This window comes from Macaca thibetana, chromosome 1, assembly GCF_024542745.1.
Source record: "Macaca thibetana thibetana isolate TM-01 chromosome 1, ASM2454274v1, whole genome shotgun sequence".
NCBI lineage: Eukaryota > Metazoa > Chordata > Mammalia > Primates > Cercopithecidae > Macaca > Macaca thibetana.
Genome location: NC_065578.1, coordinates 19,808,409 through 19,835,876, shown reverse-complemented (window position 1 = coordinate 19,835,876; position 27,468 = coordinate 19,808,409). Strand labels below are relative to the sequence as shown.

Here is a 27,468-nt window from a genome sequence, read left to right as displayed (position 1 = left end):
TAATGTTTTCCTATTAAAAGAATTATTCTAAAAGCCATTATGGATGCCAGACAACCTACTGTTTTCTCTTGAAATTGCTTTTTGTGTGTTTTTTCAGAATAGTTTCCAGGTCTAGAGGTTTCATGTGTCATAGACTTATGTAATTCAGGCTTAAGTTAATATTTGCTTTTCTTTAAAATACATTTTTAGATTCTCAGTGATTGAGTCTCTTTATCCTATTTATCCTAATTATTACATTGCTTTATGTTCTTTGTCAGGCCTTCATTGCCAATAAGCTAGAATTTAGAAACTCATCTTGTTTTGAAGGCTTTTGGAATAAAATTTAATTCTTTGAATCTTTTTATGCATATCCTGCCCTCAGAATTATGAGGATAAATTGAATGGATTTATTTTATTGACACAAAATTAATTTTTATGTGTCAGATTATATAAAGCCTTTATTCATCTTTTGCTTTATACACAATGTCAATTCCTATCCCCAGGTTACCTCTGCGACTTCAGATGTTTTTGCTTCTAGGCACCAAAACTGGAGTCTCTTAAAATTCACACTTGTACCAGAGCTAAGCATCACAGATCACCTACTAACTTTTGAGCATCTTGATTCCTTATATATCTTTTCTCTCACCATGAACAGTTAAGTGTAGCAGTTCAAAGTTCCAGGTCTGGAGGCAGAATCCTGATTCTGTTAGGCAGGTTCTTAATCTCAACTATAAAATGAAGTTACAAACATTGAGTGCCTCATAGGGCCAGTGTTAAGATTGAATGAAATAATATAAACCATTTGGCATGGTTCCTGGAGCTTGGTTAAGTGCTCAGTATGATGATGTCCCTGAGAGCGGAGATGGGCCTTAGATATCGTTCTGATTCAGTTCCATCACGTAACCTCAGAGAACAGGGGATCCCCAACCCCTAGTACCAGTCGGTGGCCTGTTGGTAACTGGGCCACACAGCAGGAGGTGAGTGGTGGCAAAAGAGCATTACCACCTGAGCTCCACCTCCTGTCAGATCAGTGGCAGCCCTAGATTCTCATAGGAGTGAACTGTACATGCAAGCGATCTAGGCTGCACGCTCCTTATGAGAATCTAACTAATACCTGATGATCTGAGGTAGAATAATTTTATCCCAAAAACCACGTTCCTCTTCCCCCCGCAACCCCATCCCCAACCCTGGTCTGTGGAAAAATTGCCTTCCACAAAACCAGTTCCTAGTGCCAAAAGGTTGGGGACCACTGTTCGAGAGAGTAAATTCTCAGTAAATAATTGTTCAGTAAATAAGCGAACCCACAGAGTAGTTAATACAAAACAGAGATGAAGATGAAGCAATCCGTCAACTAGCCGTGCTGTCAAACTGTAATTGGCGGCTTGCTTTTGTTTATCTCTGTAGTGATTATCCCCAAACATTTGCCACAGGGTTCCTAAGGACATCCTTCTTCACATTGCTGAGATCAAGTCCCTACATTTCTCTCCATTTCAACATATCTCAACCTTTTTTGGAGGGGGAAAAAAAAAAAAAAAGCCTTCTTTGTCCCTCTCTCCAATCTCCCTGAGAAATGCTTAATGATAATGGGCCTAAATGGCCTGTATGAAGATAGTTAAAACTTCCTACTGGATCTTCATAATTGACAATGAAGATGTATTTAAGGCACTTGGATTAATGCCTTACTTTATTAAATTCTTACTGTACCTATAATGAGGAAATAGATGTTACCCTTTTTTTTCATATGAGGAAACTAAAGCTTCAAAAGTTGTCAAGCGTCATAAAAGAATAGTCCAGTTGTTATAACTTGTAATCTGCTTGTTTATAACAGAGTTCTCTCCATTATTAAGTCTTATTTCAGAAACAATAATTATCTTGATATGAGGTAGCATTAATTAATAGGTTTTCTTTAGTAAGTAGATAAAAGAAATCCAATGGAGAATTATTAAAATTCCTTTACAGAGCCAGTACAACCTTCTTTTTCTTGACACTTTCTTTTAAATATGGACTTGATTTGTTGCCTTCCCTTATGTTCCTACTACTATATTAAATCATTTAAATCAGCATTATGAACGACCACTGTCGATGACCTTATTCTCATCTTCTTGAAGCATTTCTAGGAAATCATTGCCTCAGGACATGTCTGGGCTTCTACCCCTAGGATTCCCTGCATTCTCTTTCTTCTTTCTCCTCTGTTAACAACATTTCTACTGAGGCTGCCTGAGTCATCTACCTGAAACACTGATTTTTGTCTTTCCATTCGAGCTTTTTAACCTAGCGTTCAATATGTCATTTTCACTCACAACCAGAGAAGGCTAGTCTTCTGATATTTCCAGCGTGTTCTCTCAATTAGCAGGCTAGAAAATCCTCATTAACAATTCCTTCCTAAAGTGTTTTCTCTTTCATCAAATATCTACTTTATTTTTTTTTCTTCCCTTTAGCCAGCTCTTTCTATCCTTTATTATCTGGCCCAATTATCATTTCCTTCTTTTTTTTTTTTTTTTTCTTTTAAGATGGAGTCCCTCTCTCTCGCTCTGTCACCCAGCCTGGAGTGCAATGGTGCGATCCTGGCTCATTGCAGCCTCTGCCTCCTGGGTTCAAGCGATTCTCCTGCCTCAGCCTCCCAAGCAGTTGGTATTACAGGCATGTGCCTCCACGCCTGGCTAACTTTTTGTATTTTTAGTGGAGACCGGGTTTCACCATGTTAGCCAGGATGGTCTCTATCACCTGAACTGGTGATCTGCCCACCTCAGCCTCCAAAAATGTGGGATTACAGGCGTGAGCCACCACCCCCGGCCCTCATTTCCTTCTAAAGGCATTCCTCGACTAATCCAGTGCCTCTGACCTCATGTACCTAAACTATTCCCCTTTCTGGTCTCTAATCAACCCTAGTACTTGCTTTATCGCTTCGTTTTTAAATGTATTGTCCCTGCAACTAGATTTTGATTCTGTGGAAGGCAATAACTGCTTTGTGCTTCATTTGTACCTAACACAAAATTTAGTGGACATCAACTAGATATTTAGTTACAGTGAAATGATTTTTTTTTTTTTTTTTTTTTGAGACAGGGTTTCACTCTGTCACCAGGGCTGAAGTGCAGTGGCACTATCACAGCTCACTGCAGCCTTGATCTGCTGGGCTCAAGCGATCCTCCCTCCTCAGCCTCTCAAGTATCTGGGACTGCAGGCATGTGCCACAATGCCTGGCTAATTTTTTTGTAGAAACCAGGTCTCATTCTGTTGCCCAGGCTGGTCATGAGCTACCATCTCAGGCTTTTTTTTTTTTTGAAAGAGGGTCTTAATCTGTTGCCCAGGCTGGAGTGCAGTAGCACGATGGTGTCTCGCTGAAGCTTCAACCTCCTAGGCTCCCACCTCAGCCTCCCAAGTAGCTGAGACTATAGGCATGGACCACCATACCTGGCTAATTTGTTACAATTTATTTTTTATTTTTTATTTTTTTTTGAGACGGAGTCTCGCTGCATCGCCCAGGCTAGAGTACAGTGATGTGATCTCAGCTCACTGCAACCTCCACCTCCTGGGTTCAAACGATTCTCCGGCCTCACCCTCCCAAGTAGCTGGGACTACAGGCATACCCCACCACACCCAGCTAATTTTTTTGTATTGTTAGTAGAGACAGGGTTTCACATGTTGACCAGGCTAGTCTGGAACTCCTGACCTCAAGTGATCCGCCTTCCTTCGCCTCCCAAAGTGCTGGGATTACAGGTGTGAGCCATTGCGCCTGGCCTAAAAATTTTTTAGAGGCAGTGTTGCCCAAACTGGTCTTGAACTCTTGGCCTCCTGCAATCCTCCTGCCTTGGCCTCCCAAAGTGTTGAGATTACAGGCATGAACTCCTGTAGCTTAGCTAATAAATGATTTTTTGTGTATGTGTGTGTGTGTGTGTGTGTGTGTGTGTGTGTGTGTGTGTGTGTGTGTGTGTGTGTATGTAATTTTTTTTTTGGAGACAGAGTCTCCCTTTGTTACCCATGCTGGAGTGCAGAGGCATGATGTCAGCTCACTGAAGCCTTGAACTCCCAGGCTCAAGCAATCCTCCTGCCTCAGCCCCACAACTAGAGCTACAGGTGCTTACTACACATCCAGCTGATTTTTGTATTTTTTGTAGCAATGGGGTTTCGCCATGTTGCCCAGGCTGGTGTCGAAACTCCTGAGCTCAAGCAATCTGCCTTCCAAAGAGCTGGGATTATAGGCATGAGCCACTGCACCCAGCCTCTTTTCATTCTTTCAGCAGTGTCTTTCACAGAGCAGTTGTTTTTATTTTTATTTTTATTTATTTATTTATTTATTTATTTTGAGACATAGCCCCACTTTGTTGCCCAGACTGGAGTGCAGTGGCACAATCACAGCTCACTGTAACCTCAGCCTCCCCTGGCTCAGGCAGTCCTTCCACCTAAACCTCCCAAGTAGCTGGGACTACAGGTGCGTGCCACCGTACTCAGCTAATTTTTGTATTTTTTGTAGGGACAGGGTTTTGCCATGTTGCCCAGGCTGGTCTCAAACTCCTGGGCTCGAACAGTCCACCCACCCCAGCCTCTTAAAATACTGGGATTATAGGCATGAGCCACCGTACCCAGCTGGTTTCTAATTTTGATAATACTGAATTAACCTTTTCATTCATGATTGTGCTTTTGCTGTCATATCTAAGAAATATTTGCATAAACCCAAGAAAACAACGTTTTTCTACTGTGTTGTCTTCTAGAAGTTTATAGTTTTAGGTTTCACAGTTAGTTTTGTGATCCAATTTTTGTTGAGTTTTGTACAAGGTCCAAGATAATAGGTCAGGGTTCTTTTTCTCCCCTTTCTTGTGGATGTCCAGCTGTTACAGCACCATTTGTTGAAAAGATTATCCTTTCTCCATTGAAATGTTTTGGCATCTTTGTTAAAAATCAGTTCATCATATATGTGTGCATCTATTTCTAGACTCTACATTCTTCATCAAGCTATGTCTGTCCTCTGGCCAACACCTCTCTGTCTTTATATAGAAAGTTTTGAAATCTGGTTGTGTGAATTCAATTCTCCAACTTCTTTTTTTTCTTCAAAATTGTTTAGGCTTTTCTAGGGTTTTTTTTTTTTTTTGTGTGTGTGTGTGTGTGTGTGTGTGTGTGTGTGTGTGTGTGTGTATGTGTGTGTATCTTTTCATATAAATTGTAGAATCAGCTCCTTGTTTTCTACCCGAAACAAAAAACAAAAGACCCTATTAGGATTTGGATTATGATATATCTGTAGATCACTTTGGAGAAAACTGACATCTTGACAATAATGAATCTTTTAATACATGAACATGATATATATCTTCATTTATTTAAGCCCTCTTCGATTTCCTTCATCAGTGATTTATAGTTTTCGTATTTTTTTCCATCTTTCTTTTTTTTTTTTTTTTGAGACAGAGTCTCTCTCTGTTGCCCAAGCTGCAATACAGAGATGCAATCTCAGTTCACTGCAGCCGCCTCCCAGGTTCAAGTACTTCTTGTGCCTCAGCCTCCAGAGTAGCTGGGATTTGAGGCATGCACTACCATATCCAGCTAATTTTTCTGTTTTTAGTAGAGATGGCGTTTTGCCATGTTGGCCAGGCTGGTCTTGAACCTCTGGCCTCAACTAATCCACCCACCTCAGTCTCCCAAGTTGGGATTAAAGGTGTGAGCCACCACTGCTGACCTTTTGTTAGTTTTTTGGCTAAACATTTTATAGATTTTGGTGCTGCTGTAAATGGTACTTTAAAAAAATAATTTCTGGTTATTTATTGGTAATATATAGAAAAGTAGTTGATGTTTGCATTTTGACATTGTATCCTACAATTGCTAGACTGACTTATTCTGGTCTTTTTGTAGATTCCTTATGATTGTCTATGTAGACAATTTTATCTTCTCTGCATAGAGTTTTATTTCTTCCTTTACAATCTACATACCTTTTATTGCTTTTTCTTTGCTTTATTGCATTGATTAGGACCTCTGTTATGATGTTGAATGGGAATGGTGAGAAGAAACATTTTTTGCATTATTCTCAATCTTAGGGGCAAAAATCATTTTGCCTTTCACCATTAAGTGGAGTTGTATATCTCCTTTTACTAGTCTAGGAAGATCTTCAATTCCTTTTTTTTTTTTTTTAATAGAGATTTTATAACATTATTTTAAAAGACTCCTGCCTAGTATTTCATACCATTATTTATATTATACCATAATTTAGACAAATTTCTATTTTTTTACATCAAAGTTATTTTCTGTAATGGGTTATTATGATGGAAATTAGTGTGGCTAAAATATTTTTACGTATCGCTAAATATAAATACATTTCTAAAAGTATAATTACTGGTTCAAAGGTTACATACACAATCTTAAAGCTTTTGATACACATTGTCAAATTGCCCTTAGAAATGTTAACAGATAATGCTCCCACCAGCTCAGTGTGTATATACCTATTTCTAGAATTCTCCTCAGTAGTGAAAAGAAGGTAATTTCTGACTATTTGTTAAAATAGATTAATTATTTCTATAACTAGTTCACAGTCCTTGTTAATAATTTGAGAAGTTGAACTTATACATTATTTTAAAAATTAATCATTACAGAAAGTACCATATTGTCACAGTTACTCTAAGTTACTCTAATGCTATTCTTTTTTGTGGCCCTTCTAGGAGCTTTTTAGAAAAGTTCGAAGTATCTTAAATAAATTGACACCACAGATGTTCAATCAACTGATGAAGCAAGTGTCAGGACTTACTGTTGATACAGAGGAGCGGCTGAAAGGAGTTATTGACCTGGTCTTTGAGAAGGCTATTGATGAACCCAGTTTCTCTGTGGCTTACGCAAACATGTGTCGATGTTTAGTAACGGTAAGAAGAGAGGAAGGAGTAAAACCAGAAATCTTCAAGAGGTATATTCTCCCCTCACTACACATTCTTCCCAGAAGTGTTATTGGGGCAACATAAAGGGGAGAATATATTTTTAGTATTTATTGATATATCCTCATTATATAAAGACAATCTTGCTTTATTAAAACGTATACTCCCCTCTGTAGGGGATATGAAGTCTGTACTGAAATGGACATGAGATGGGCCCATTCAACATAAGAAAGATTGAGTCAGGTTTGAATTAGTAATGTAAAATTATTGTCATAGGCAACAAATTTTTCCTGTGTGTCTCTTATGGAAAGCAAGCAAATGCATGCTTTCACATTTAATTAAGTTTGAAATTTAAAAACACGTTGATTCTAATTCTAATCTCTGTGAAAATGAAAGGATAGTTGTTCTGTAGTCAAAAAGATTTCAAAGCTGATAATTTCATGTCATAGAAACTGTTAGATTTCTCTCTGTTTACATTGTCTGAAGCCATTTAATCTCCACAGCCTGTCAAATCTAGGGCAAGACAGAGAGGGAGACCAAAGAGCTTCTGATTAGTGTTCATTGTCCTCTATCCCACGATCATAAACTGCCATGTATCATCTGTGTTTTCTCTTCCTGTTGTTACCAAGGTACTTGTGTCAGAAATGTCTGTCCTTTAACATTTGGATTTTTTCTTAATTATTACAACTCGTTGTCGTGCCTTGCTGCTTAGAAACAAGCTATGAAAATGCAAAATTCTCTCATTCTACCAATAGTTTTGACTACCTATGTCAAAGGTAGGTAAGTCTTTTGGGGTTTGGAAAAGTCACATCTTCTGTCTTAAAGGAACTCAAAATCCATTTTGAAAATAAGTATTTCCAAGAAAAAAAAATACTTAAAAGGTATTGTGTGATGTAGCAGTATCTTAATGCCTGAATGGATGGTTAGACTGAAAAATAAGTTGGAAGAAAAAAAAAACAGTATGTTGGTGGGAGAGCCACAAAACTTTTACAAAGCAAATAGAGTTTGAGTTGGACCTGAGATAATGGGGAATACACATTTGGAGAAGAAAGAACATATTCTAAGCAGGCTCAATTCTGAAGCAGTAAGTGTGGCTTTGGAGTCACAGCTCTAGGTTTAAAATTTAAACTTTAAAATGAAATTCCAGGCTGGGCACGGTGGCTTATGCCTGTAATCTCAGCACTTTGGGAGGCTGAGGCAGGCTGAGGTCAGGAGTTTGAGACCAGCCTGGGCAATATGGCGAAACTTTGTCTCTACTAAAAATACAAAAATTAGTTGGGTGTGGTAACATAAATTAGCCGGGCATGATAGCATGCGCCTGTAATCCCAGCTACTTGGGAGGCTGAGGCAGGAGAATCACTTGAACTCAGGAGGGAGGCTGAGGTTGCTATGAGCAGAGACTGCACCACTACATTCCAGCCTGGGTGATAAGAGTGAGACTCTGTCTCAAAATAAAATAAAATTAAGATAAGATAAAATAGTTCCTACTCTGCCGCTTCCTAACTTTATGACCTTAGAATAGTTACCAATGTCTTTAAGCCCCTGTTTTTAATCCATAAAATGAGATTAATTCATACCATTTACAATATTATAAGGATAAAATTAATTTTAAAAAAATGAGATTACAAAATTTCTAGCTCAGTGTTTGTCCTGTAGTTAACCCTAAATAAACTGAAACTATACTGGACCTTTTAGGTCCAATTTGTGAAGGTTTTGAATGTTCGCTATAGAATGAGGATGATTATTATTATAATAAAAATAATCTATTCAGCACCTACTAAGTTGAAATATGGGTAGAGGCTTTATGTATACATATTATTTTTAATGGTTATTCTAACTCTGAAAGGTCAGCCCCACTTTATTGAACCAAAAACTGAGCTTAAAAAGGAAAAATAACTTGCTCGGGGTGATATAAGTAGTAAGTGGCATTGCTAGAATCCAAATCAGGGATTATTTAACTCAATCACTTGCCATAGTGTCTCCTGATGTGCCATAGTTCTATGGAAGCAAACTAATTTTCCATTTCTGGGCGCTCATTTTCATTGTGGTAGCCATGGCATCCTGTGGTCACTCATTAAAATTAGGACTGGATCCCAGATCCTCTGGATCACACTTCAGTGCCCTTTCCCAGTTTTGAATTTTATCAGATAGGCAGTTAAGTGGTGTTCAGGCAGTTTAGTGGAGGAGTGATATTGATGAAAATGGCTTTTGAAATGATCTGGCAATAAGTACAAATTGGATTGGAATAGGAAGAAATTATAGACAAGCCACCCACTTATGAGACTTTTGAAAACTTTATTGGATTGTTTATTTATTTTGCTTGAGACAAGGTCTTTTGCTCTGTTGCCCAGGCTGGAGTCCAGTATTGTGATCATAGCTCACTGAAGCTTCAAACTCCTGGGCTCAAGCAGTCCTCCTGCTTGACTGTAGGCACACAGCACCACCAGGTCTGGCTATTTTTTTTATTTTTAGTAGAGATGAGGTCTCACTATTTGCCCAGATTGGTCTCAAAAACTCCTAGGCTCAAGTGCTCCTCCCGCCTTGGCCTCCCAAAGTGCAGGGATTACAGGCAGGAGCCATCTCCTGGCCTCCTGGATTATTTTAAATTATAAGATAACAACCTATTTGAACAAGTCAAATGGTATAGTTAATACAGTTATTACTGTCTGCTTGCAGCCCCAGGCAGTTAATCTTCCTTCCCTATCAGATAGTCACTGTGAATGGTTTTGATGTAATCATCTACAGTTTTCTTCATATTTATAAAATCATATGAAAATATGAGTGTATGTATAAAGAGGTATTTTTTTGGTTTTGCTTTAATTGAATTATATAAATTATTTTCAGTTTGCCTTTTTGTTTTTTTAACTTAATAAATGTTTTGGGCAGCCCTCTAGGTCATTACAGATATATTTTACTCATACTTTTATACAAATTGCATAATATTTCATAATATGCATATACCGTAACTTATTCAACCATCTCTTTCTCTCTCTCTCTCTCTCTCCCCTCCCTCCCTCTGCTGCCTCTACCTCTCTCTCTCTGTCTCTCGTGTTCTTTTATCCTTGTATTCTGGAGTTTGCCTCCCTCCCTCCCTTCCTTTTTTTTTTTTTTTTCCCACACAAGATCTCGCTCTGTATCCCAGGCTGGAGTACAGTGGCGTGATCACAGCTCACTGCAACTTCAAATTCCCGGGTCCAAGCAATCCTCCCATCTCTGCCTCCCAAGTAGCTGGAACTACAGGCACATGCTCAGCTAATTTTTGTATTTTTTTATAAATGTAGTGTTTCAGGGTTTCGACATGTTGTAGGCTGATCTGGAACTCCTGAGCTCAAGTGATCCGCTTGCCTCAGCCTCCCAAAGTGTTGGGACCATAGATGTGAGCCACCATGCCTGGCCTCTTTCTTCTTTTCCTTCCCCTTCCCTTTCCTTTTTGTCTTGTTCTGTCACCCAGGCTAGAGTGCAGTGGCAGGATCTGGGCTTCCTGCCTTCTCAACCTTCTGAGCTCACATGATCCTCCCACCTCAGCCTCCTGAGTAGCTAGTACCATAAACACGAACCACCGTGTCCAGTTAATCTTTAATTTTTTAATAGAGACAGAATCTCAATATGTTGCCCAGACTGGTCTTAAACTCCTGGGCTCAAGCAATCCTCCTGCGTCCTTACCAAAGTGCTGGGATTATAAGCGTTAGCCACTGCACCTGACTTTTATCTCTTTCATGTATGTTTTTAATCTTTGAAACTTTTTTGTTGAAATATGACTAATATATGTGCTTTCTGGGTTGAAATTCTTCATTTGTTGCATTTGCCAAATTTAATGATGTAAATGCTGTCCTCAGGACTATTTGTAATCTACTGACAGTTTGACAAGACTCACAAAATTACTGTTAAACAGTTGTCTGTCATAAACCAATATGAACCAGCTTCAACACACCAATGCAACATGCTTACAGAAGGGTATACAGATCATTACTGTACAGCTCAATGTATATCAGCAACACCTTAGACCCTTTTCAATACTCTTTACTCTTTTCTAAAGGCAGCTAGGACCAGGTGCGGTGGCTTGCACCTGTAATGTCAACACTTTGGAAAGCTGAGGCAGGAGGATTGCTTGAGCCCAGGAGTTTGAGGCCAGACTGAGCAACATGAGACTCTGTCTCTACAAATAAAAAATTGAAAAATTAGCCAGGCATGATGGCACGCACCTGTAATCCCAGCTACTAGGGAGGCTCCGATGTGAGGATCCCTTGAGCTCAGGAGGTCAAGACTGCAGTGGACCATGATAGTACCATGGTACTTACTCTAGCCTGGTGACAGAGTGAGTGAGACTCAGTCTCAGGGAAAGCAAAAAAGGTAACCACTGTCCTGACTTCTAACACCATAGTTGATTACTTTTGAGGGATTGAGAGACTGAAATAAAATAGTAACAGTGAGCATAGAATCATAGGATCCTACTACACACATCAAACATTATAGGATTATTAAATATCTAAATTTGAAAAGGTAACCTTTTATAAGAAAATCGAGGCCGGGCGCGGTGGCTCAAGCCTGTAATCCCAGCACTTTGGGAGGCCGAGACGGGTGGATCACAAGGTCAGGAGATCGAGACCATCCTGGCTAACACACTGAAACCCCGTCTCTACTAAAAAATACAAAAAACTAGCCGGGCAAGGTGGCGGGCGCCTGTAGTCCCAGCTACTTAGGAGGCTGAGGCAGGAGAATGGCGTAAACCCGGGAGGCGGAGCTTGCAGTGAGCCGAGATCGCGCCACTGCACTCCAGCCTGGGCGACAGAGCGAGACTCCGTCTCAAAAAAAAAACAAAAAAAATCGAGGAGGCTATTTTCATGAACTTTGAGTAGGGAAAGATGTCTTTAGCAAGATTCAAAACATGAAGGATAAAGGTGTAAGATTTGACTGTTAAAATTTATAATCTTTGGTGCGGCAAAAGATACTGTAAATAAATACAAAGATAAAACTACAACCTAGGAGTATGTTTGGAGTGCATTAACTGACAGAATATTAGAATCCAGAATTAAGGAGGAAAAAGAAGCAAATCAGTAAGGAAAAAAACAGCCCAATAAAAATATGGGTAGTTCATAGAAATGAAAATCCATTGGTTGATAAACTTTAGAAAAGATAATCAATGGCAGCACTTCTCAAAATAAGACATTTACGCAGCTAACAGACATATGAAAAAAAGCTCAGCATCACTGATCATCGGAGAAATGCAAATCAAAACCACAATGAGATACCATCTCATGCCAGTCAGAATGGTGATTATTAAAAAGGAAACAATAGATGCTAGCAAGGCTGTGGAGAAACAGGAATGCTTTTACACTGTTGGTGGGAGTGTAAATTAGTTCAACAGTATGATGATTCCTCAAGGATCTAGAACCAGAAATACCATTTGACCCAACAATCCCATTACTAGGTGTTTAACCAAAGGAATATAAATCATTCTACTATAAAGACACATGCATGCGTGTGTTTTTGCAGCACTATTTACAATAGCAGAGACATGGAACCAACTCAAATGCCCATCAATGATAGACTGGATAAAGAAAATGTGGTACATGTACACCATGAAATACTATGCAGCCAGAAAAAGGAATGAGATCATGTCCTTTTCAGGGACATGGATGAATCTGGAAGCCATCATCCTCCACAAAGTAACACAGGAACAGAAAACCAAGCACTACATCTTCTCACTCATAAGTGGGAGTTTCACGTTGAGAACACATGGATACAGAGAGGAGAACAACACACACCAGGGCCTGTTAGGGGTGGGAGTTGAGGGGAGGGAACTTAGAGGACGGGTCAGTAGGTGCAGCAAACCACCATGGCACATGTATACCTATGTAACAAACCTGTACAACCTGCACATGTATCTCGTTTTTTTGTGTTTTTTTTAAGGGAAAAAAAAAGACATTCAATGTTATTCATTATTAGGGAAGTGATAAACTAAGAAAAGATAAACTATAGTTCTATAAAATTCATCCCCACTAGATTTTTTTTAAAAATCCCATTTTAAATGCTTTTAAAGATGAATACAACCATTTATGAGGGCAATTGGGCAATAATGTTAAAGATGTTCATGTACTATGCAATAACACCAAATTGCTACATTTACCAGAGATTTACATACATGTGAAGCAACAAGAACTCTCGCATACTGGTCATGGTAATGTGAATTGCAACAGCCACTTTGGAAATTGTTTAGCATTATATACTAAAGCTGAAGTTTTTCTGCCAAAACTAGCATTTTAATTCTTAGGTATATACACAACCAATAAACATAGATATCTCATATGCTAGGAAATATATACAAAAATGTTGTAGCATTTTTTTATACAGAAAAAAAACATGAATAAATGCCTGTTAATAGTAGAATGGATAAATTGTAGCATGTTTATACAAGGACAGTGAATCTGAAGTACAACTACATGGACATGGATTCTCACAAGAGTAAGTTTGAGTAAAAGAAGGCAGACCCAAAAAGATACTATATGATTTATTTATTTAATGTTCAAAAATGAAACAAAAACTAACTTGGGTGTTTGGGGATACCTGTCTGTAGTGTTAGGGGTTGCATGTTTTCTTTGTAAAACAAAAGCAAGAAAGTTATTATAAAAGTCTAGAAGGCTTTTGTATAACTTTGGAGACAGAGAGGGGGTTGTGGATGTGCTTTGGAAGGTAATTTAAGAGAAGCTTCTGAGAAGCTTTCAGTGTTCTGTATCTTGACCTGGTACCATACCTGGTGGTGTTTATGGAGTTTGCTTTTTCATAATTAATTGAGCTGAATCTTAAAAAGTTTTCAAAACAAAAACAAGCAATAGAGTGAAAAGCTTAAAAGCCACTACCGGCTTTTAAGTTTTACTGTAATATTTAGTTTCTTAAAATCTGAAAAAGTGGCCAGCTATGGTGGCTCATGCCTATAATCCTAGTTTGGGAGGCTGAGGTGGAAGGATCACGTGAGCCTAGGAGTTGGAGACCAACCTGGGCAACATAGTGAGACCTTGTCACTACAAAAAAATAGAAAAAAATTAGGCAGGTGCTGAGGTGGGAGGATCACTTGAGCCCAAGAGGTCAAGGCTGCGGTGAGCTATGATTGGGCCACTGCACTCCAGCCTGGGTGAGCAGAGTGAGACCCTGTCTCAAAAAAATAAAATAAAATAAAGTAAAAAAGCTGAGTGTGGTGGCATGCACCTGTAGTCCCAGCTACTCCAAAGACTGAGGCAAGAGGATCACTTGAGCCCAGGAGTTTAGGGGTGCAGTGAGCTATGATGGCGCTATTGCACTCTAGCCTGGGTGACAGCAAGACCCTGTCTCTAATATTTGTGTATACACACAGACACACAGTCACTGATTTTTTTTTTTTTTAAGTAAAAGATCTAAAACAAGTATGGCAAAATGTTAAGATTTGACACATTTGGGCAATGGATACCTGAGTGTGTGCTATTTTATTTTGTACTGTTAGAAAAGAAATGAATTAGTTGGGCATGGTGGCGCATGCCTGTCACCCCAGCTACTTGGGAGGCTGAGGCACAAGAATCACTTGAACCCAGGAGGTGGAGGTTGCAGTAAACCAAGATTGCACCACTGCACTCCAGGCTGGGTGACAGAGCAAGACCCTGTCTCAAAAAAAAAAAAAGAAAAGAAATGGAGTCTACTGAATTGCTTTTTCAAGATGACATGTCCACGGACCAGTGTTGCCCAAAAGTGAAATGCCCAAAATTGAGCTGTTAGTATATGTTTCAACAATGCAGGCGTAAGCAGATTTGTTTCCTTCAAGCCCCTGTTTACTATGCTAAGGTTTCTTGTGAAATCAGACAGGAAAGATCTACTGTATACATCATTTTGCAAACCTCTAGACCACAGGCATTTAGAAAAATTTCCTTAAGGTAATTATTAGCTTGAAAAATAATACCTACCAACAGAATCAAAGAAACCGAAGACAGTGAATAAAAATTTAAACTAGTATCTGGGAGTCTGGTCTCAACCAGGGACATTCCCTCCCACCCCCACCTCAGGACATTTGGCAGTGTCTGGAGGCCTTCTTGGTTATTCGTATGGCATCTTAGTGGGTATGGGATGAGGATGCTGCTAAGCTTTCTATAGTGTGCAGGAGAGCCCTCCACAAGAAATAATTATCCTACCCCAAATGTCAGTAGTGTTGAGGTTTAAAAACCCTGGCCTAGACTGTTGAGATTGTAAGATTGAGGAGAATATGTGTTCTCATTGTTTAGAGCAGTTGTTAAGCCATTTTTCTCTTTCCATGTCATTCACATTGATTGCACACCTCCATTTAAAACCTCTTTTGTAACTTTGCAGTGATTAGGTGAATCCTAGAGTATAAAATTATTTTGTTTGTTAATTTTTTCATGAAGTCTTAAAGGGTAGGCCTTTAGGAAAGATTCCTTTAGATTTATAGAGGAAATTGATGTAATGGATTCAGCTTTCCCTCGTTGCTCTGTAATACCGTATACACACACATATGTACATATCCATCCATATATGCAGCTGCCCGTGTCCACCAAGCTCTACTAAGAGGGAATCATAAGAGATGGTCAGCTGCGCCTCTGGAGTATTTTGCTGCTTCTGCTAGTTCAACTAGAAATGACTGAAGAGGTCTGTGAGACTTCCTTCATGAATAATAAAGCATTTAACTAGAATTTAGCACTTCTTTTAGGAGGAGGACATCTGAATTAAGTGGCAGATGGAAAAGAGTGGACAAGAAAAATGTTGTTCTGTATCTAAATCTGTACTTAAGTACAATTTTAAATTGCTCTGCTTTTGTCTTAATTATAATTGAAATGAGAATCCTCATCTCAGAAGCCCTCTAGAATATAAACTCCACGAGAAGGGACTTTTTCTGTTTTGTTCACTGCTGAATTCCCAATGCCTAGAATGATTCTTGGCAGGTAATAGTTGTGAATGAGTAGGTAAATGCCTGAATGAAAGAATAACCAACTTGAAAGAGTTTCTTTTATGCCCTGAGACTGTAGTTTTGTTACGTTTTATCTGTGCTATGGGAGACATGCCTACTTCAGCTACAAAGAATGGCACTGAAGGCAGATTTTTAAGCATTCTGTGTACTGTTATTCCAGGTACAGAGCTTGTAGTATTGCCACTTTAAGTGTTTAAAAGCAAAACATGAGGAGAATGACGGGACCGAGAATAGGAAGAGACACTGAGAGAAAAAGAGAGGCAGTTAAATCTCATAAAAAATAAAGCCTGGAATTGCAGACATGACAAGTCGGCCGCGGGCAACAGCGAGTGGCCGGTCAACTGGAGAAGGAGGGACTTGTAACTGTCCTGATGGAAGATTTTATAATGTGTTGAAGAAAAAAATTATCAGAGATGACTTATACTTTCATAACTGACCACTCCCTTTTGAATCATGTGCTTATCCTAAAACTATACCTCTTCAGGTATATCTAACAGAGATCCATTTTGATAGATGTGTTCATAGTATGCAGAGTATTATGTACAGTTTTGGCAGGTTAAATTGCCTAAGATCATAATATAACCACTGATAGAAAATAGTATATCACCATGGGCCTGAGAGTTATGTTGGTTTATTAAACAATGTTTTAAAATTGCTGTATTGCTATTTACTTCACATTTAAGAGCAAACCGTCCTTGGCCAGGAGTAGTGGCACATGCCTATAATCCCAGCTACTCAAGAGACAGGTGGGAGGATCACTTGAGCCCCAGAGTTTGAGACCAGCCTTGGAAACATAGGGAGACACTGTCTCCAAAAAAAAATTTTTTTTAAGAGTAAACTATCCTCTAGAAACCGGAGTTTTAGAGCTAGCACAGAGGTGTCACTTGCTTACATTATACTATTCATTACAAATACTTTACTTCATACTAGCACATGATTTGGGGGCAAAATTACTACTGGGCCATGGATTACCATTAACATCTTTATGTTCTGAGACAGCACTGAAAATCCTGAACATGCTAAGCCAAGGCCAGGACTTATTCCATTTTCATTTCTGTTTGATTACCATAATTACCGCACTGCTGAGAGCCCTTGATGATTCTCTACAATTTGATCCTTTTGGGGATAAGCATGTCCACCCTCAATACTAACAAATATGCCAGCAGTATAGGCCCCGTTGCTTGAAGAAAATTACTACCTGATGCTGATAACATTCATATCTAAGATTGCTGAGTGACCTGTGTGTGAATGGCTGTCATTACACTGATGCCACATTGTTTGTTTACTACTGTGTAAAAATAAAAAGGTAGGTGCTTTCTAGTGAATTCAGCTTATCAAGCAGCCTTACTAAAACATTCTCACCGACTCCCTTGCTCCCTGAGAAAAAGAAATCCGTCCCAGACAACCCATTTAAACCCACACATTTTAGTGTTGATCGTGGACTAAGTGAAAATTGTAGTTGTCTAAATAGATCCTTTTCTCACTGTCACATACTACCTTTCATTCTTGCTATTATCCATGATCATATTTGCATGCATCTGCCTTGTCCACTGTTGTGTCTCTGAAAAATAGTTTGAAGCCCTCTTACTATAATTGTATTAGGAGGTGTAGGAGGTGGGTGGGGGGCGGTAACTAGGTTTAGTTGAGGTCATGAGGGTGGAGCCCACACAATGGGATTAGTGCCCTTAGAAGAGGAAACACCTGAGCTGTTTCTCTCCCTGTCATGTAAGGATACAGTGAGAAGTCAGCCGTTTAAGAGCCAGGAAGAGGGTCCTCACCAAGAACTTAATCTGCCGGTACCTTGATTTTGAACTTCTCAGCTTTCACAACTGTGAGAAATAAACTTCCATTGTTTAAGCCACCCTGTCTATGGTATTTTGTTATAGCAGCCCAAGCAGATTAAGATATCCACTCTTCATGTTCTGTTCCAACTAACCAATCTCAGTGGGTCTCCTGACCACCCAGTGTCCAGCAGACAAGTTCTCACTTACAGCCCTATCAAATTTACCATCTCCTAAGGACAAAAAAAGAAAGAAAGAAAATCACCATGAATCACTATTCTCAGAGGATATGTTCTCACTGGCCCCTTTCCATATTTCTACAGCCCTGTCAACCATCCCCAGAGGATATTAAGGTCATATTCCAAAACAAGTCTTCAAGGAGCTGTGTAGCTAGGTATTCATTCATTCAGAGATACATTTTTGTAAATCTGTAGTCATTCTGCTTGTTATTCAGTTTTAATACTTCCATGTGAATATATCTGAAAAGTTTATGCATGATTACATGTTCTTTATGCCCCTATTCATGTGAAATTCCTCTTGACCATCATTTTGGGATAGCAGACTTTTGTTTCTCTTGCATTTTGTGATTTCCTCTTTATTGCTTAGTGAGCTAACTTTGCTTTATCCTTTCTTTGATAGCTATGTTATTACGACATAGGTTACTCTTAATGTTTAATCATAAGCCTGTCAAATGGAGCTTCAAGTGTTAAATATAGCTATACTAGTTGTTTATTGGGCCCTTACTGTGTGTCAGCCACTATTTGTTTCCTTAGATACCTCATTTGATCCTCCCAATAACACCTCCTAAGAGATAGATATAATACCTTACCCCATTTTTGAAATAGAGGTTTGGTGAAACTGAGTAATTTGGCCAAAGTCACATGGCAGAGCTGGGATTGTGACTATGTCCAGAGCTCCCTTTTCAACAGCTGTTTTATCATGTTCCTTAATCTATAATCATTTTGGAATATCTCATTCTGCAGGTGTAAGGACTGAGGTTCGATGAGGTAGCTTGCTCAAATTCACGTAGTAGATTAAATGAAAGAGCTGGGATTCAGTTTCTGATTTTGTGACTCAGATTCCAGCACTCTTTCGATTTCAGTTACAGCTTACTTTTCTGTGGCTTATTAAAGTGCTTCTATGCTGAATGCTCAAGCTGCCCTCTCAGTTGGACATAGAGACTGTGCCTCCCTTGTTTTAGATGATGAAACTGAAACTTGGATTAAAAGAATTGCCTTTGTTTACATAGCAAGTAAGCAAAACTTTTGATCCTTAACCCAGCTCTTTTAAAATAGTCTTCCCTACACTTCTCACCATATGGCAGTGCTTAGATTTTCATGTTGTTTGTTGTCCTCATTTCTCCCAGTTTCTACACAGTAAATCTGTAATGTAGGAAACATCTCTTTAGAGATGATAGATTGTGGGCTGGACTATTATTTTCTTATCAGTCAGTTATGCACTTAATGTCAATACTGATGATGGAGGTAAATATGCCAAGATGCTGGCTAGGATTTTGTGGCTGGTTTAACTTATGTTCCTATAAAGCAGTAAATTGGATATAACTGCTGATTTTTAGAACCTTTAGTTCTAAAATTTAATGTCATGTTGGTGCTCTATTGTATGCCACCCTGCTTTTGAATATACTTCTTGGTTCTCTTTTGTATTTCTTAGTCCATTATTGTGTATTCTGGGTCTTATATAAGAGAAGGTAGAATCAACTTTTGGCTTTTGCTTTGGAAAACTCTTGCTTTCATGTAGCATTTCTTTTCTTGAAGGCTGACTTGTGTGACTTTAGAGTAGGCCTGACTGTGAAATGATCTATAGTTGTTTGCATTTATGTAGCCTAAATTTGGAGTTAAGGATACAGTAGCCTTTTCTTTGGTTGTCTAAAAATTATCTGAAGATGTTCCCCTCTTCCTAAGATAATGTTTCCTACCGAAAGGAAATATGCAATGTAACACGTGGTTGAGTATAACTGGACCTGTTAAATGATCTTTCATACATGATAGGGAATACATTGGAGAGTGTGCCATCAGTTCTAGTACAGGTATTCTATAGCATCATCATCCTCAGTTCTCAGTAAGTTTTTCTAGCCATCCAGCCTTGATCAGCAGCTGACCAAGTTCATTCTGGTTGATAACATTAATTATTTCATGAGTATGAATGCAGTGTACCCTATTTTCACAAAGATCTTCCATTGTACATAGGGCAAAGACCATGCATACATTCCAGAACTTTGGAAGCCGCTTTGTGATCCCAGAAAAACTGTTGTATCATATAATGAAATAGCTGTTCAAAATGGTGCTCAGAGGGATGTCATCTGTACATTAGAATATTTTAGTAGAATCCCCGCTGCAGTCTACTGTCTTTATATTCTAAGTATGTTCATAAGAATGTCTCTGTGTTTGGTTACAAGTAACCTTGAGCTATTACAACTATTAGAAAAAAATTATTGTTGGATTTGGATGGAAACCTTGTAAGGGTGTTGCTTCCAAACTTTTGGAGGACTAGTATATTCTCATGGCACATAAGCAATAAGCAATAAACATACTGTATTTATAGTCAAGGTAAGTACTAACATTATAACATTCCCCAATGGAAAGATATATCAAAAATCCCCCAGTATTCCAACTTCTGCATAAATGCAATAAGGATCTCATCTACAACAGTTTTGTGATAGCCAGCAAATTCTCCCTTGTCCTATGTCATTTCTGTGTGTCCTATTAAACCAAAATACTTACTACAATGGTACTTCTTAAAAAAAGAAGTAATAACTCTACACAGTTTTTTTTTTTTTTAAAGTAAGGTCTAGATAAGTTCAGGGTTATAGTTGCAATGATATGACAAGGATTTCCATGTCAGCTAGAAGCATGGCTTAAAAAAAAGTACATTTATATGAGAGGAATGTCTGTCTTTTCTAAATAAAATTTAAAACATATTACTGTTGAATCATGAAATGCCTGAAGCTATATTGTTTGCCTCTTATAGAATGCTTGCCTGTGGTTCAGTCAGCATATTTCATACAATAAAGCAAACAAATATTTGTAATGTCTTTAAGTAATCTTGTTGCTTTTCTTTATTTTCCTGTCTGGGTGTAGCTGAAAGTACCCATGGCAGACAAGCCTGGTAACACAGTGAATTTCCGGAAGCTGCTACTGAACCGTTGCCAGAAGGAGTTTGAAAAAGATAAAGCAGATGATGATGTCTTTGAGAAGAAGCAGAAAGAACTTGAGGCTGCCAGTGCTGTAAGTATTTTCATAGAAAGACAGTGCTTGTACACTTTGAGCACTGTAAAGTAGAAATTTCAGGAAGCTGGATACAGCATCTCCCTGCTACCTTAAGAGGGACCTATTGCCTTTTTCATGTTGAAACAACATATTAATGTTTAGGGGAATGCTTTGTTCCTTTTAGTGTCTAATATAGGGGACAGCCCAATTTTCCATGCCAGCGATTCAATCTAAGCCTGAGTGAGGTCACTGAATTCCAAAAATCTGAAATGGATGGGTATAGTTCAGTTTTCTGAGGAGTAGATTCACACTTGCTATTAGATTCTCCGAGGCATCTGACCCCTAGAAAGAGTAAAGACCATGAATCTCAGTGTTTATTGTGCAGTACAGCTTTCATCATCAAGATGCTATTATTCCTCCTTATACAACAGCCAGAGGAGAGGACCAGGCTTCATGATGAACTGGAAGAAGCCAAGGACAAAGCCCGGCGGAGATCCATTGGCAACATCAAGTTTATTGGAGAACTCTTTAAACTCAAAATGCTGACTGAAGCCATCATGCACGACTGTGTGGTGAAGCTGCTAAAGAACCATGATGAAGAATCCCTGGAGTGCCTGTGTCGCCTGCTCACCACCATTGGCAAAGACTTGGACTTTGAAAAAGCAAAGGTAAAAATCTAGAAGCTCAGAAACCTTCACAAAGGCTCCTTGTCAGTTGCAAAAGAACTTAGACTGCAAACAAAATAGTTCTGTCTTGTCCCAAAGGTCTAGGCTGTTTATTTTTCTTCTTTTGCCCATCTCATTGTCAGTGTTCAACCATCGTGCTCCTTACATTTCCATTAGAGTCAGAGGTGAGGAGGGTCCCAAATTGTGTAAAAGCCAGTTTGTAGATTCTTCAGATTATTTGTCTCATATTCTTTTTTCTTCTTCTGTAACCATTTGACAATTTGGGAACAGAAATACGAAAAGGAAAACTACTATGGCCTAAGGGTAATACAGAAATGAAGACCCAGCAGTAGCTTCTAAAGTTTATACTCTAATTGATGACACAGCTATCTAACCATAATATAAGAAATCATTAAAAATACTATAATAATATGTGCTGTTTAAGGTTATAGAAATTAGAAATGTTTCAAAGAAATAATGTCAGAAATGCTCCATAACATCTAATTCAGCTAGGATTATGCTTAGCTGTGACAGAAAACCCAGTGGTTTATACAGGATTGAGGTTTATTTCTTATTTATGTAAACAAAGTTCAGAGGTAAGTCCTTTCAGCTTAACATTCTGTGACTCCTAAAGTGTAACCCTTGTCCTAATCACTCTCACCAGAGAAGGTAGGAAAAGGGGCAAAAGACACAACCACCTCTCTGTGTGTGTGTGTGTCTCTCTCTCTCTCACTTTTTTTTTTTAAGTAACAGGGTCGGCCGGGCACGGTGGCTCACGCTTGTAATCCCAGCACTTTGGGAGGCTGAGGCGGGCAAATCCTGAGGTCGGGAGTTCGTGACCAGCCTGACCAACATAGAGAAACCCCGTCTCTACTAAAAATACAAAATTAGCCAGGCGTGGTGGCACATGCCTGTAATCCCAGCTCCTCAGGAGGCTGAGACAGGAGAATTGCTTGAACCTGGGAGGTGGAGGTTGCAGTGAGCCATCGCACTCCAGCCTGGACAACAGGAGCGAAACTCCCTCTCAAAAAAAAAAAGAAAAAAAAAAGTAACAGGGTCTTGCCCTGTCATCCAATTTTTTTTCTTTTTGTTTTACTTTTTGTAGAGATGAGGGGTCTCACTTAGTTGCCCAGGCTGGTCTTAAACTCCTGGCTTCAAGCAATCCTCTTGCCTTGGCCTCCCTAATTGCTAGGATTACAGGTATGAGTCACTATGCCTAGCCCATTGGGTCTCTTTAGGAAGGCCATAGGAAGCTATAGCATAACATTTCTATTTATATTAGTGCCTATAATTAATCACATGACCAAAGCCAGCTGCCAGGAGCCTAGAAAAATGTAGTCTTTATTTTAGGTGGTCATATGAACAACTAAAAATTCTACCACATGGCCAGGCAGAGTGACTCATACCTACAATCCTAATACTTTGGGAGGCTGAGGCAGAAGGATTGCTTGAGCTCAGCAGTTTGAGACCAGCCTGGGTAACATAGTGAGATTTCATATCTCAAAAAAATCATACACACAGAAAAATTTAGCTAAGTGTAGTGGCATATGCCTGTGGTCCCAGCTACTTGGGAAGCTGAGGCAGAAGGATGACTTAAGCCCAGAAGATTGAGGCTGCAGTGAGCCATAATTGACCCACTGCACTCGCAACTGGGTGACAGAACAAGACTCTGTCTGAAAAAAATAAAAATAAAAATTGTACCACATTATATTTTTGCTATAAATTGATATTCCTAGACCATTTTAAAAACTACATGGGCTGGACGCAGTGACTAATGCCTGAAATTCCAGCACTTTGAGAGACCAAGGCTGGAGGATCACTTGAGCCCAGGAGTTCAAGACCAGCCTGAGCAACATAATGAGACCCCATCTCTACAAAAACTTAAAAGATTAGCCAGGCATGGTGGCATGTTCCTGTAGTCCCAGCTACTCTAGAGGCTGAGGTGGGATCGGTTGAGCCTGAGAGGTCTAAGCTGCAGTGAGCTGTGATTGTGCCATTGCACTCCATCCTGGGCAACAGAGTGAGACCCCATCTCTAAGAAAATAAATAGATAACTACATAAATAAATAACTGTAACATGGGAAAATTACATTTAAGTTTCTCAGACAGGAGTACTAATGATTTTGTCTCTTGCAGCCACGTATGGACCAGTACTTTAATCAGATGGAGAAAATTGTGAAAGAAAGAAAAACCTCATCTAGGATTCGGTTCATGCTTCAAGATGTAATAGACCTAAGGCTGGTGAGTGGGAAAAAAAAATAATAATAAGCTTACTGGTCCAGTGTCTTTAAAGGAATTGGACTGGGGAAGGATGTCCTGTTGTTTACATGTGTAAAGTCAGTGCTTTTGCTTCAGGACTTTCAGAACTTGAATTGGCAAACTTTCAGTGGGAGAGTTCTGAGGAAGGACAGAAGTCCTATTGCCAGTTACGTGCTGCTTCTCCTTATTCCGATTATCAAACCATATTTTGTTTTTGCTTTGTTTTTCTTTTTGTTTGTTTGTTTTGTTTTCCTTGAGACAGAGTCTCACTCTGTCGCCCAGGCTGGAGTGCAATGGCTCAGTTTCAGCTCACTGCAACCTCCGCCTCCCAGGTTCAGGTGATTCTACTGCCTCAGCCTCCCAAGTAGCTGGGATTACCAGCACATGTCCCCACACCTGGGCAATTTTTGTAATTTTAGTAGAGATGGGGTTTCACGCTGTTGGCCAGGCTGGTCTGGAACTCCTGACCTCAAGCCTCCCAAAGTGCTGGGATTACAGGAGTGAGCCACTGTGCCCAGCCACTTGCAATTTTGTAATCAGCCATTCTGAATTCAAACTCCATTCAAATTTAAATTCAATTAAATTTAGTCTTTGTATGCTAAATAATCAGCAAGTCTCATCTCCACAGTAAATACATTTAACTCTCTGAGCCTTACATTTTTAATCTCTAAAATGAGGATGTTGCCTGCCTTGTAGATTTGTTGTAAAGAGTCAATGGAATAATTATGTAAGGTGCCCAGCTCAGATATTGGTGTTTTCTTCTCTTTCGTTTTTCCTGTGACCCTGCTATTCTGCTGCTGTTTTTGTTTCGTTTTGTTTTGTTTTTTCTCATTTCTCTTACCAGGTGCTGTTTTTGTTACTACTACTTTTCTCTTTTTTAAGTTTAACTCCTACAGGGAGTTACTCTTTTGTAAGTTTCACTCCGACAGGGAATATACTACATCACTAGAGAAAGTGAACAAAGCCCTACCTCTTATTTCTCCTCCACCCAGGCCAGATAGCATTGATGATGATTCTTTATCTTGCTGAGACTAGATGTGATCTTACGATCCTTCATATTACGAAAGCCACCACTAGCTGATCAGAATTTGCATTCTGATTTAAACCTGTTTCACATTCTTGCCTCTAGCTAATATAAATAAATATAAAAAATGTCTCCACCCATGTTATCAGCCACTTCTACTTATATCAGATTTTGGGACTGTTGCTAGGGAGAGAAGGGAGAAGTATAATTATAAAGTGACAACTTATTTTGTCCTTAATACAGGGGATAACCAAAGGGCAGAGTGGTGTGGACCTTTGTGTAGAATATCAGAATCATGATATTGGAGAAAGAAAAGCAGGAGTCATCCTTGACTTAGAACCCCTGTGGAGTTGGTATGATCTGAGTAGTAATCCCACAGATTAAGGCAAGGCCAAGAAATCCTCGTCATTTTTACTTTTGTCTCCTCCTTTCAAATGTACAAAATACTGATACAGATAAAATCTGTCTAGTCCACAGAGAAATATATGCCATGCTTAAAAATGTAATAATAAATTTGGGCCATCTTTCACCCTGTTCTTTGTATGCATTGGCTATTGGAATATGTAGTATACAATTGGTCAGGTTTGATTGAGAAGATTTTAATTCTTTAGCTCTGATCCTAAACTGCTCATAGTGTCATCTATAAGATACATGAGAAACTACCATAATACAGCTTTTGTAGGTATTTCGTACTTTTCCAGTAATAAAAATTACAAATTTTTAAATTTTAAAAAATTTTCAGTTATCTGGCAGATAACCTTATTTTCTACTTTTGTAGTGCAATTGGGTATCTCGAAGAGCAGATCAAGGGCCTAAAACTATCGAACAGATTCACAAAGAAGCTAAAATAGAAGAACAAGAAGAGCAAAGGAAGGTCCAGCAGCTCATGACCAAAGAGAAGAGAAGACCAGGTGAGGCCGGAATCCACCAGGGTTTAGAGAACTTGGAAGTTTCATGAATACATATTAAGAATTATCTATTTTTAGGTGTAAAATGAGATCAGAAAGAATAGCCCAAAGAATAGAGTGGTGATTGTTAGGTGAAGCAGTTTCACCTGAAGAGTAAAGTTATTGAGTAAAAGTTGAGAATGCAGGAACAAAACATGATTTCTTTCACTACTTAAATGCCAGTAAGCAGTAAGACTTTATTGAGCAACTTCTGTATACTCAGAACTGGTGAGACTAGAAAAAGAAGTGGAAAATGTAGTTACTTCCCTCTCAAAGTGTACAGTTTATCTGGTAAGGTAAAACTTTTGACAAGCAAAAGAGGAACATTTGTTAAGCAAATGGAAGATAGTATCAATTATGAAATGTATTCTCCATTAAGTGTTAAAATTTAGAGGAAAAGAAGAGAGAAAGCTGAAAGAAAACTTTATTTAAGAAAGGGGGCCGAGTGCGGTGGCTCACGCCTGTAATCCCAGCACTTTGGGAGGCCGAGGCGGGTGGATCACAAGGTCAGGAGATCGAGACCATCCTGGCTAACACAGTGAAACCCCGTCTCTATTAAAAATACAAAAAAATTAGCCGGGCATAGTGGCGGGTGCCTGTAGTCCCAGCTACTCGGGAGGCTGAGGCAGGAGAATGGCATGAACGCGGGAGGCGGAGCTTGCAGTGAGCCGAGATTGCGCCACTGCACTCCAGCCTGGGCGGCAGAGCGAGACTCCATCTCCAAAAAAAAAAGAAAGGGGCACTTTGTAGCAGGCTGGGCACGGTGGCTCATGCCTGTAATCCCAGCACTTTGGGAGCCTGAGGTGGGTGGATCATTTGTGGTCAGGAGTTTGAGACCAGCCTGACCAACATGGTGAAACCTCATCTCTACTAAAAAATTTGCTGGACATAGTGATGTGTGCCTGTAGTCCCAGATACTCAGGAGTCTGAGGTAGGAGAATCACTTGAACCCAGGAGTTGGAGGTTGCAGTGAGCCGCAATTGCACCACTGCACTCCAGCCTGGGGAACAGAGTGAGGCTACATCTCAAAAAAATTAACAAATAAATAAAAAGAAAGAGACATGCAAAATAAGTGAAAGATGAAATAGAAGGCATTTTAAACCTGAGACAATAGTCCATTTACTAAGTTTAGGAACACTGGAAAAGAAAACCTTTTTCAGAGGGCAATGATAATTTTCTGGCTGATAGTAAATACTTTGTAACCATTAGTTATTGTCACAGACACAGTAGAGCTTATAGTGAAATTGTTAGGAGAGATGAATTCTGCAGAGAAGAAAATTTTACTTTTAAGTTTCTCGAGATACCACACTTACCTTCCTCACTCTGGTACCTAGTGCAGTGCCTTTTGGGTAATATCTTTTATTTATCACTGAACCAGATTGAGAGGGAAAAGGAGTAGATATCAAAGCCTAATTCATGGAGGATATTCACATATGACTAAAGGAAGAAAAGAACTCTTGGAAAAGTGACAGATAAGAGCAAGTGGAGAGAAAGGACTAAGATACAAGTGTCATAGAAACAAGGAAGAAGCAAGTCTGTTTATGATCAGTAATATCAGATAGCACAGAGAAAATCACGAAGTATGTTAGGACCAGAAAAGCTTTTGGATAGACAGGTGATCTTTCAATTTATTAATTCATTCAGCAAGTATTTATTGTCTGTCACTTAAAAAGGCACACAAAGTCTTTTCCATCATGTGGCTTACATCTTATGGTAGAGGGGAGAGAGGAGACAATAAATAATAAATACTTAAAGAAAATATATCATTTGTCAAATAAATTTGTAGAAAAAGAAAGG

At 39.1% G+C, this 27,468-nt stretch overlaps 1 protein-coding gene across 20 annotated transcripts in view; it reads left to right on the top strand.

Moving 5' to 3' along the window:
- The window catches only part of EIF4G3 (eukaryotic translation initiation factor 4 gamma 3), a 374,608-nt gene that overhangs the window by 301,036 nt on the left and 46,104 nt on the right, over window positions 1–27,468 (top strand). For all 20 annotated transcript variants that reach the window (XM_050789764.1, XM_050789766.1, XM_050789763.1 and 17 more), the window contains 5 exons: window positions 6,618–6,815; window positions 20,648–20,794; window positions 21,208–21,444; window positions 23,578–23,682; window positions 25,503–25,635. In XM_050789764.1, coding sequence (XP_050645721.1) covers window positions 6,618–6,815; window positions 20,648–20,794; window positions 21,208–21,444; window positions 23,578–23,682; window positions 25,503–25,635 — 820 coding nt within the window. The remainder of the gene's footprint in view (window positions 1–6,617; window positions 6,816–20,647; window positions 20,795–21,207; window positions 21,445–23,577; window positions 23,683–25,502; window positions 25,636–27,468) is intronic.